The sequence below is a fragment of the Diceros bicornis genome, chromosome 18 (genome assembly GCF_020826845.1).
Source record: "Diceros bicornis minor isolate mBicDic1 chromosome 18, mDicBic1.mat.cur, whole genome shotgun sequence".
NCBI classification, from domain to species: Eukaryota; Metazoa; Chordata; class Mammalia; order Perissodactyla; family Rhinocerotidae; genus Diceros; species Diceros bicornis.
In genome coordinates this window covers 9,059,566-9,072,096 of record NC_080757.1, presented here as the reverse complement: position 1 = coordinate 9,072,096, position 12,531 = coordinate 9,059,566, and the positions used below count along the sequence as shown (strand labels likewise).

General features: G+C 40.0%; 1 protein-coding gene across 1 annotated transcript in view; it reads left to right on the top strand.

Annotated features, from left to right (window-relative positions):
• The window catches only part of CFAP52 (cilia and flagella associated protein 52), a 43,805-nt gene that overhangs the window by 5,890 nt on the left and 25,384 nt on the right, over nucleotides 1–12,531 (top strand). The window contains exons 2-5 of the mRNA XM_058559715.1: nucleotides 4,533–4,732; nucleotides 5,123–5,259; nucleotides 8,798–8,926; nucleotides 11,636–11,735. Of these exons, the coding sequence (XP_058415698.1) occupies nucleotides 4,533–4,732; nucleotides 5,123–5,259; nucleotides 8,798–8,926; nucleotides 11,636–11,735 (566 nt within the window). The remainder of the gene's footprint in view (nucleotides 1–4,532; nucleotides 4,733–5,122; nucleotides 5,260–8,797; nucleotides 8,927–11,635; nucleotides 11,736–12,531) is intronic.

Sequence of the window (12,531 nt, the reverse complement as noted above, 5' to 3'; positions counted from 1 at the left end):
ATCTGCCTCAGCAAAAAGAGGAGGCTTGGCAACAGATGTTAGCACAGGGCTAGACTTCCTCACACACACACACACAAAATTATAGTCCAGAAGTGTTTTGGAACTAGATGGAGGTGGTGGATATACAACATTGTCAAATGCCACTGGATTGTTCACTTTAAAATGGTTAATTTTATGTTACGTGAATTTCACCCCAATAAATTATTTTTTTAATTATAGTTCTTTTGTGCAACAAGATACTATATAATCCTTAAGAAAAATGAGATAAATCTATATGGAATAACGAGGAAAAATGGTAAAGATATATTAAGTGCAAAACGCAACTTGCTAGACAGTATGTAATGTATGAGCCTATTGTAGTTTAAATAAAGTGTGTATGTGTGTACAGAGAGACTGAGAAAGAGAGAGGTGGGGAAACAGTGTGTGTGAGTATGCATGGAGAAAAGAGGAAAAGTACTCATTGTAGGGGATACGTGTGGTTTTGGCTACTCAACATCTTGAATATCCTTCTATTTGAGCAGAATCTCAAGATAGGTATGAGCAGGTTCTACTGCCTCTGGTGAGGGCCAAAATGAGGCAGATATTTCTTCTGCTAATTCCTTGGCAACCAATTCAGAGACATGTGACATAATAGGCTCAGCCAATCAGACGTTCCCACCCAAAACTTCCACTCTTAAGAGAGTGATGCAAAGGAGCAGAGCACTGTGGCAGTCAAATGTTGCATTGTGTGTTGAGTGGGGTGGCAATGAGAATCCATTAGTTCATGTCACTTGGTCTTGCCTTCCTATTGGTCCTGCCTATTTCTCAAGTGTGATTTTACACACTTTCTATCAATTCTGTGAGCTATTTGTATTCCTTTCATGAAATTCTTTTTTCTGTCAAAGTTAGCCAGAAGTGATCTTTCTTATTTGCAACCAAGAACCCTAATTATTAAGTGCAAAGAAAATAAATCTGAAGAAATACACATCTACATGTTAACAATGGTTATCTTTGGGCAAAGAGTATTATAGGGTACTTTTACTTTTGTGTTTTTATCATAAAATAGTTCAACTCTACAGAAAATTAGAGAGAATGCTATAATAAATAACAGGTACCTGCACATAGAATTAGCAAATTTTGATACTTATCCTTATTTGAGTTAATGTTTTTAAGAAAAAAAAATTATACATTTTAAGTTCTCTGTCCTATCACGCTATTCTATCTTTTCTCCCTCTCTAGAGACAATCACTATCCTGAAGTTAATGTGTACCTTCCTATGTTTTAAAATTTTACAATATATATTTAAAACATTAAATATACTATATATACTACACTATATATAAATAATTTATAATGTAAATTTGCATGTTTTTATATTTTACATATAGTATCATGCTGTGCTTATTTTGAAACCTTTTTTTCACTCAACATTATTTGTGCAGCGTATCCATGCTGATTGATGTTGATTTAATTTGCTTTAACTCCACTACTCCCTTGTGTAAATATACCAGTATTAATTATCTATTCCCCTGTTGATGCTGTAGAGGAGGAAAACTTTTCCTTTCTTCCCTTCTAGGTTTTTTGGCTGGTCTAATAATTAAATTGACATAAAACAGATTAACGGGAGAAAAACAAATTTAATTTTGCATGTACAGGAGCTTATAGAAACATGAAACTCAAAGTGACCAAAGCAGGCAGCTTTTATGCCTTTTAGACAAAGAAACAATAAATTTGTGAAGAATTGACAAGACAAAGGGATTTGGGCTTGGAGTAGTAAGTTAGTAAAGAAGTAACAAGGTTTGTTTATACATCCTTCTTGGCCCTGAATTCCCTGTCTCTGGTGATAAGACTGTCTCTCTTTCTCCTGAAACAGGGAGGATATCTTTCACATGAGAGATTTATTTCCTGCTTTCAGGAGGACAAAGGAGGGTCAGAGTGTCCTTCTTGCACTGGCTATTTCTTAAGTAACTTTAATTCAAAATAATCAATATGTCCAAATGGTGTATTTAGGGATGGCCTGCCCTAAACCCCATCACTGGGCTTTTAGTTTATTTCCAACTTTTTGATATTACAAACAATCCCACAGTGAACACCTTTGTACATGGCTCATGGGCACAATTGCAAGTATTTCTCTACGTTATATACTGAAGAGTGGAATAGCTTGGTCCTATGGTATGTCCATATACAACAATAGTCAATATGGACATGTTGTTTTCCAAAGTAATTCTACCAATTTACCCTCCCACCAAGCAATGTATAAGTGTTCCCTTTGCTCCACATCATCACTAATGCTTGGTATTGTCAGCCCTTTTAATCTTAGCCATTATGATGGAAATGAAACGGTATCTCATTTGGGATATAAGTTCCCTGATTACTTGTGAAGTTGTATATCTTTTCATTTGTTTATTGGCTTTTGAATTTCCTCCATCATAAATCTCCTGTTCATATCCTTTGTTCATTTTTCTGTTGGGCTGTTTGTGTTTTTCTTATTGCTTTGTAGTAGTTCTTTGTATATTCTGGATATAATCCTTTGTCTGTTACATACATTGCAAATATCTTCTCCTGGTTTGGGTTTTTCTTTTCATTTTTTCTTTTGTCATTAAAAATTTTTAATTTTTAACATAACTGGGTACATATATTGGCCTTTTTTGTTAGGATTTGCTTTTTTGGGTTATGTTTAAGAAATCTTTTCCTGCAATTTATATATACATTAAATCTTGTTTTTCACATTTAGGTTCTTGATCTACCAGGAATGTATTGTTTGTGGATGGTGTGAAGTAGGGATCTAATTTTGCTTTTTCCATGTGGATAGCCATATGATTGTTTAAAGGAGCCGGCAGTTAGAAAAAAATATATATTTTAGTAGAAATAGATCACACAAACCTTAGTATTATGAGAACTTACTGCATAAAAAAGGAATGATCACAATTAAAGTGAAAGAAATCATTTATTCAATAAATACATTTGGCCATCTGAGCAGAAAAAAATCTGTTTAGCTGCTGGAATCACATTATGCACCAAAATAAATTCCAGAGGGAGTTAAATATAAAAGGTGAATTCATCAAAAGACCAGAAGACTGTATTAATAAATATTTATGACTCTTTTGATGGGAAAGGAAATAGCAATAAAAAAGATTTTAAAATACCCAGGAATAAAAGTAGTAAGAAATGTGTGAAATCTTAATGAAGAAAACTTGGGAATGCTACTGGGGGACCTAAAAGGAGACATCATGGAGAAACATTCTGTTTTTAGAAAGGAGATATAATGTATTATAAAAACTATTTTTCCTTAAATTAATCTATACATTTAATGACATTCCACTAAAAACATGAACATGATTTTTTAACTACTCAAGCTGACTTTAAAGTTTATATTGTGGGGCCGGCCCGGTGGCGCAAGCGGTTGAGTGTGTGCGCTCCGCTGCGGTGGCCAAGGGTTCATCCGTTCGGATCCCAGGCATGCACCGATGCACTGCTTGGCAGGCCATGCTGTGGTGGCGTCCCATATAAAGTAGAGGAAGATAGGCACGGATGTTAGCCCAGGGCCAGTCTTCCTCAGTAAAAAAAAAGAGGAGAATTGGCAGATGTTAGCACAGGGCTGATCTCCTCACACACACACAAAAAGTTTATATCGTAAAATAAAACATGAAGAATAACCAAAAAAATTCTGACCCAAGATGAATAATAAGAGAAGACCTATGTCTATTTCATATTAGAACGTATCACAAGGGTTTGTAATTGTTGAGATGTTTCTTGGCAAATATCTGGAGGATGGGTTCTCACTGTGAGAGGTCCTGGGCTTCCTCAGAGCTCCTGGTGGAGGCTTAGAACTAAAACCAAATTTTTATCTTTACCAAACTTTTGCCTGAGGTAGTGAATTCATACCTCCTTGTGCCTACACACTCACCCAGATGGGCTGCTCGTGGTCTGTGGCCTTGCGCTTCTTGGGATTACAAGAATAGGAGCCAGCCCTGACAGCCTAGTGGTTCAAGTTCGGCACTCACCACTTTCGCAGCCCGGGTTAGCTTCCTGGGGGCAGAACCACACCATCCGTCAGTTGCCATGCTGTGGCAGTGGCTCACATAGAAGAACTGGAACGACTTACAACTAGGATATACAACCATGTACGGGGGCTTTGGGAGGGGAAAAAAAGAGGAAGATTGGCAACAGATGTTAGCTCAGGGCCAATCTTTCCCTGCGGAAAAAAAAGAAAAAAATGAATTGGCCCTAGGGCCTTGCTGTCCAAAGTGAAGTTCTGGACTAGCATCAGCATCACTTGGGAGCTTGTCAGAAATGCAGACTCTCGGCCCCATCCCAGACCTAAAATCAGAATCTGCTTTCAACTGGGGAGATTATTATGCACGTTAAAATTTAAGAAATGATATACTAGACCGACCTCTTTGTCAGTAGAATAAGATTACCCATGACCCCCTACACACACTGATTTTAGTTGAACTAAGGCTTATTTCAAAACTATTCTCTTTTATACTCAATTTTTAAAAGTTACCAGCCTCTTGCACACCTGATTATTATTTTTAACCTTCCTCTTTTAGGACATGTGCCCACCGGTCTGAAATGCCATCCTGACCAGGAGCATCTGATCTACCCTCTGGGTTGCACAATCCTCATTCAGGCGATAAACACTCAGGAGCAGAATTTCCTACACGGTCATGGCAACAACGTCTCCTGCGTGACCATCTCCAAGAGTGGAGTCTACCTCGCCTCTGGACAAGTCACCTTCATGGGCTTCAAGGTGAGTACACTGAACATAATGCCCTGTGAACTGATTCAGAGGTGCCTCCCTAGCAAAACCACCCACTTCAGGTTAGCCCTGTGCTGCCCCATGCTTTTCCCCTCCCTCTTCTTCCTCTCGACTTCTCTCTGAGCTCATTGTCGTTCTAGCCAGTTGAGAGTGAAGGGAGCTGGTGTTTTTACACCAGATGTTACAACTCATGACTGATAATGCTCAGAAACGAAAGTCCCTGCTTGAAACTGTTTCCATTTTGTTGCTATCATGTTTGTGGGACATGATCTAGTTTCTCGAAAAGTGACATTACTGACTATTTTTCACCGAGAGAGGTAGCTATCTCCTCAGATTCTTTCAAAGCCTGTTTCTGATCTGACAGTGTATTCTTGCCCCCAGGCAGATATCATTTTGTGGGATTATAAGAAAAGGGAGCTGATTGCTCGGCTGTCACTTCACAAGGGCAAAATCGAAGCTCTGGCCTTTTCACCAAATGATTTGTACTTGGTGTCACTAGGAGGCCCAGACGATGGAAGGTAATGAATATTTACTTATTTTCCACCGGGCATATTTCTAGACATGTCATGTACCCTCTCGCCTCAAACATTCTCTGTTGGCCTGTCTATATTTGAGTGTGTGTTGTGTGAAAAGCCTATGGGGAAAATACCATAGGACAGTGGGTCTCAATCCTGGCTGCACATTGAAATCAACTGGGGAGCTAAGGAAATTACTGATGCTTGGCTCCACCCTCAGAGAGTGTGATTGATTGGCCCGGGCTTTAGGAGTTGTGAAAGATTCCCAGGTGATTCAAATGTGCAGCTAAATTTGAGAACCATTGCTGTAAAGGTGACATCATCATTGTCATCATCATCGTCATTGTCATCATGATAGACAGCAGCTGATTTTTATTGGGCACTTACTATGTGACACTTGGGTGCTGAGCACTTTAACTGCATCATCTCATTTAAGCCTCATGAGGTTGGAGCTATTAGGGCCATATGACAGATGGGGAACAAAAGTCACCAGCTAGTAAGTAGTAGAGCTGGGAGACAAACCCTGGCAGTGTGACTCCAGAGGTGGTGTTTGTAACTTGCCTCGCCAAGACGGGGTCTTTGCCCTCAACCAAGACGGGGTCTTTGCCCTCAAGGAACTCACAGTCAAGTTTAGTAGGCAGAGAATATATACAAAATGAAATCGGGGAAAAAAAGTATTTAAAAGCATTGTATTAGGAAGAACAATCAAGGAACATAGTCTGTAGAAGAAAAATAACAACCTGAGGTCTGTGTAGGATTTAATACTTTGGTGCCGTTTTACAGATATTTTCTTGTTTGAGCTTCACAAGTTTTTACAGAGGAAATTTACATGTGTGTGTAGTCACACATTGACAGTTCTCCATATTCAGCAAGTCCACAAAGTTTTCATGAGATTTCCTCCTCTAATAGTCATTCCCTTGCCGTGGAAGTAGTCACACCTTCCCTGGGCCATCCCCATTGGACTGTTTTTGATAAGAAATGTATCCAGAAGCCATCCATTAACATTCTTAGCTCAACTTAAAGCAGTTGTTCTCAATCTTGGGTGCACACTGGAATCACCTGAGGAAAATTTAGAACTCCTGACGCCTGGGTGCCACCCCCAGAGATTCTTGGAGCTTGGCGATTAGGCCGCGGCTACCCCTAGCGCAGGCCAGAGAGATGCCAAGGCTGGGCCTTGGGGGAGAAAAAATGGCCCTTTAACCAAGGTTAATCTGCAAAACTGTTCGTTTCCTCTGTCATTTCAAGCTTAATTTTAGGCTATCTAAAATTTGCTTGCAGAAAATTGGGGGATGTTGAGAAAAACATTCTAAAGAAAGCTTCTTTTCTAAAGGCAGGAAGAAAAACCGGTCTTGCTTACTAGGAAAATGCAATATGCCCATCCCTGAGTAGTCACAGTGGCAAGGAGGACGGGGTTCTGCCACTGGTTTTGGACAGTCAGGGGTCAACCGTGAACCTGTGGGAGGGTCCATTCTACCCAAACCACCTGGCTTCTATGCAGAGGAGGAGGAACAGAAGGGATGCTGGGAACTGCAGTGGACTTTCTACAGTTTGCTTGTGCATGTATTTTTTATAGGATTTTGTAACCTTTTTATGAAACTTTTTTTGCATTAATGTTATCGTACTATCCATGTTGTAATACAACCTGCTTTTTGATTAACTTTATACCAAGGATGTCTTCTATGTCTATGCATATAGACATACATATCACTCTTTGCAATGACTGTATGGTATTCCATTATACGGGTGTGCTGGAATTTATTTGGCCAACTCTCTATCTATGTCAGTGCCTTTTATTTATATTTAAATTTTAAAGTTGTGTTTGAAAAATTAAATCTATACCTGTCCATGGCTTATAAAGAAAGTGTGTCGTCCTACTATGCAGCAGGATTCAAAATTCGTATCCCCTCCACCATGAAGAGTGCTACTCTCCGGAGGCACTTGGATTCTTTTTTTACAGCTTTATTGAAATATATTTCATATACCATAAAATTCACCCATTTAAGGTGTACAGTTGAGTGATTTCTAGTATAGTGGCTAGTTGAGTGGGATTTTTTTTTTTGCCAGAATACTTCCTGAAGGAAATTTTTTACGTTGTGTTGGGCAACCATCACCACAATCAATTTTAGAACATGTTCAACACTCCAAAAAAGAACCTCTATGCCCATTAGTAGTCACTCTCCATTCCTGCTCTACCACTACCCTCCCAGCCCCAGGCAAGCACTAATCTACTTTCTGTGTCTATAGATTTGCCAGTTCTAGACATTTCACATAAATGGAATCATACCATATGTGGCCCTTTGTGACTGACTTCTTTCATTCAGCATAATGTTTTCAAGGTTCATCCATACTGTGGCATGTGTCAGTACTTCATTCTTTTCATTGTCAAATAATATTCCACTGTATGAATACACCACATTTTCTTTATCCATTCATCAGATGATGGACTTTTTGGTTGTTTCCACTTTTAGGCTATTAGTAATAATGCTCCTGTCAACATTCATATACAAGATTTTGTCTGGATGTTTGTTTTCATTTCTGTTGGGTATGAGGTACTTGGTTTTAAGAGTCTTTTTTTTTTTTTTTGGTTCATCTAGTTATCATCATAACTTTTTAAGTGATATGCTTTCAATTTTTCCACTTTAGATGGTACCTATCAATTTCCTACTAAGAAAAAACAATAATTTATAGGTCTTATACAACCTCCTACCTCCCCATTCCTGGAGATCTTGGTTATACTTTGATTTTCGACTACCTATGATAATACACTCCACATGTAGAAAATTTGGGAAATATAGATAGGCATGTTTTTACATTAACAAAGTTTGTAACATTTGCATTCTTTTTCTTTAAAATTTTTATTTAAATTTTTAACATTATAGCCCTCGCCAGCATTTTTGGTATTATTATCCAAGCACTATCCAATTTAGGACGAAGTTGTATGATTGCACCCAGAAAGACGGAAATGTAACCTAAAGGGGCGCTTCCCAAAGTGTGTGGTCCCCAGACCAACAGCATCACCTGGGACTTTTTAGAAAAGCAAATTGTCAGGCCCACCCCAGACCTCCTGGATCAGAAACTCTGGGGGCGGGTCCTAGCAGTCTCCGCTTTAACAAGCCTTCCATGTGATCCTGCTACACGTTCAAGTTTAAGAACACAGCCTTATGTCATCATCTTTATTGCACTCTTTTTTTTTTGGCTGGAGTACTTCCCCAAGGAAATCTCTTACATGAGATAACAGAGTGGTAAACTTTTATGCCTTGCATGTCTGAAAATGCCTTTATTTTAGCATCAGACTTGATTGACAGGCTTACTGGTTTCTGGCCTCATCATCATTTTCCTTCAAAACTTTTTAAGTGTCACCCATTCATCTTCTAATATCGAGTGTGACTGAGAGATTTCTGGGGGTCAGTGTAATTGTTGTGTTCCTTTGTAAGTAACCTGCTTTGTGATTATATTTTTCTTTCTAGAACCACTAAAAGAGCTGTTTCTTGTTTTGCAAGCCTGTTTTCCCCTGACCACTTTGCCCCTCTCGTGTTGGCAGTGTGGTGGTGTGGAGCATAGACAAGAGAGACGCCATCTGCGGCAGCCCTGCGGCCGGCCTCAACGTTGGGAATGCCACCACGGTGGTCTTCTCGAGGTGCCGGGACGAGATGTTCATTACTGCTGGGAAGTACGTGGCTGCAGTCGGGGTTTTCAGAACTCGTAAATGACTGTATTTGCTTGTGCAGAAAACATGGTGATTCCACTTTGCGGGAATATGTTTTTAGTCCTGGAAAAATATCATACGCCATACATTTCATTATTTTGTAGTCATTAAAAATCCTTTAAGCTGAAAGTCTTTTAAATATGGTTATTTGAAAATTCTGTGCCTCCTACTGAAAGGGTTCTGCTTGTCTGCTAAACTCCTTTCAGGTTCTGGTGTGTTTGTTACTGATAACACATTACCTACAGTCCTTACTCAGAGGAATTTGCACAATTGCACAGATTCACTTACTAGTTGATGTTTCTTACCACCTGCTCTTGATTAAGGTCTCATGAAATGACTATTCGTGGATGAACTGTGCCAGGAAGTTTCACATGTTTGACTATTAGCCATATGAGAGAATTTCCGGTAGGGTCAGCTTTACCCAGCTAGTGGGGACCAAGCTGAAGGTCTGAACAGAGGCCAGCGTCTGTCTGACAGAAGAAATTAATTTACAGATTCACAGATTCAATGAGAGCCCTGTTTAGAGTTTGAAGTGAAGGTTAAACCCATATGAAGGCATCCTCTTTTATGTCATATACCAGTTCTAATGTCAGAAATCTGCAAATGTAGGGTCGAAGTATATGTTGGATGGAACTGTGCTTTTCAACCCATCTCTGGTGTCCTGCGAAAGGCACACGTCATTGGTTACTATTCCAGCCAGAGTAAGAATGTGTGCTGTCGTACATCTGTACTGTTTTCTGTCCCCACCTTGTGATATGCAGCACGCATTTGCTCCATGGCTAATTATGAGGAAGGATTTATTCAGAGGCCTTGAAACTAACTGGCTGGCATGAAAGCCAGCCCCTAAGGAGTGAATCTTATTAAGACAGTACTCTTGATCCTAAAGCAGCTGACCATGCCTACCCCATCTTCAGAGACTACTCATGACCATGAAGCTCCTCAGCTCCTTTCAGCTTTGCAGAGTGGTTGGTTTTATGGGGGTCTTTCTGCTGCTCAGCAGCTGCTTACACAGCAGGCATCAGCCCATTCTGATGTCCGTGAACAACATTTCTCCAGGAGTCAAAACTTGAATTTAAACCAAACCAAAAAAAATTTTTGTAGGACAGTCTATATTAGAGATCTGCTTTAATTTCATATGACACTGAAAACACAGAAAATGTTAGCACTTAAGTAAGATTTCTGGTATGGCTACCCTATACACTGGGTTCTCCATGATGGTCCCAATTTCGGGTATTCCATTATATTGTCCCCCATGAGATGTCCTACAAATTCTAATATTTCAGCATCCAAATGACATCTACCAAGAAGGCCATGGAAAAGCTGATTTTTAAAAAAATTTGGAGGTACATTCAAAATACTTATTGAGTACTTACTATGTGCATTACTCTGAGGACTAAAAAAAAAAGGAAGACTGAATTTGATCTATATATATGTATATTTTTTAAAGATTTTATTTATTTATTTATTTTCCCCCAAAGCCCCAGTAGATAGTTGTATGTCATAGCTGCACATCCTTCTAGCTGATGTATGTGGGACACGGCCCCAGCACGGCCAGAGAAGCGGTGCATCGGTGCACGCCCGGGATCCGAACCTGGGCCGCCAGCAGCGGAGCGCGCGCACTTAACCGCTAAGCCACGGGGCCGGCCCTGATAGATAGATCAAGACTAATTTTTAAATTAGTCTTTTCTGCCTTAGGGTATTAGCTGAAGTCTTTGTGATATTCACTGTGATATTTTTATACAATTATTAATTCAGATTAACTCAACATACAATGATTAAATACCAACTGTATGCCAAGTCTTGTCTGAGGTGCTGATTTTGTTTGACTTTTAGTTGTTTCATCTCATTTCTCTTCTTTGAAGACAGGACTCTCCATAATGGAGTACTTCCCTTTAAAAAAATTTCCTCACAACTCAGTTCATTGTTGTTAGTGCCATCAAGTCAATTCTGACTCCTGGCGACCCTGTGTACAGCAGAGTGGAACCCTGCCAGGTCTTTCTGTGCCATCCTCTGTGCTCCACTGCTATTCATAGGGTTTTCATGGCAAAATTTTTCAGAAGTGGGCAGCCAGATCCTTCTTCCTAGTCTGTCTTATTATGGAAGCTCTGCTGAAACCTGCCCACCATGGGTGACTGCTGGTATTTGAGATACTGGTGGCACACATTTCAGCATGATAGCAATACACAGCCACCATAGCATGACAACCAACAGATGGGTGGTGGTGTTCCCTGACCGGGAAAAACGGTGGTGAGAGCACCGAATCTTAACCACTAGGCCACCAGGGCTAGTTTCACAACTCAATACCTTGAAAGAAACATACTTAATGAACTCTGGTTTGTTCTTCATTTGTTTACTTGTTTATTTGTATGTTTGTCTTCATTATAGCCTATAGAGTGTGCACTTCAAAGTGAGAGAGAGCGGGGTCTGAATCCTTGCTCTGCTGTGTATAGGCTCTGTGTTTTCTCATTTGGGGAGTGGGGGATCATAAAACCTACCTCCCAGGGTGGTTATGAGGATTGAGAGGAAGATTTTATGCAGAGCACTAGGCCATAACAACCCTCAAACATGCCTAGTTCTCTTGCCTTCAACTTCTCCTTCAAGAGAATACAGACAGAGAAGAGATGAAGCGGTTCTTAAATGAGTACCTTTTGACCGTGAGTTTCTTTTCTATAGTGGGACAATTCGAGTATGGGAACTGGATCTCCCAAATAGAAAAATCTGGCCAACTGAGTGCCAAACAGGACAGATGAAAAGAATCGTCATGTGTCTGACAGTAAGTACTACTTTAAGTGTTATTTAAGAAAGTAACTGTCATTACAAGTTCTTGTTAACAGTACTGACCAAGATGTGTGTACGTGTGTGTGGATACATGTATACATGTACCTTGGGCAGAGGTGGGGAGGTGAGGTCTGGACATATGGGATATTGAGGGGGCTCAGGTGAGGGAGAGTCTCACTTCTGGAGCTCCTTTCAGAAGTGGGAGAGGAGCTGCCTAGACACAGCTCTGGGTAGTTCTTGTTTTACTGGGACCTGGGCTGCCATCAGACACCGGCAACCTGCCTCACCTCGGGGGAAGCAGTGCCGCCAGGAAGCACTCAGAGCCCACTGCACATCCCTATGCCACTTATGTTATTTCTGTCACTAGAAATAAAGTTTCTAACAATGAAAACATTGTTGAAATGCAGTCTCTTCCATAAAAAAGAATTATTCATATATTTTTAATGTGGATTCATACATATAACTCCATTCTCCTTTGAACTGTTCCTCTTGTTTAATGCATAATCATTTTATGAATATAGGCTTTGGAAAATATGAGAAAAAGCAAATACATATTCTCTTTGGAGGAGGACACCTTCATTCTAGGAGCCCTTTAGAGGTGTCTCAGGAGTTGGAACCGGCAGACCAACATTGTACTAACATCAGACACAAGTAGACTTCAAGTGAAATGCACAGGCTAATTGGACTCTAATATTTCCTCCAGTTCTGAGTTTGGCCCTGATTCTGCTCCCCTCAGAGCTGTCTTATGCATCTTTGAGTCTGAGGAAATAGAAGTAGCCATGAACACCTTC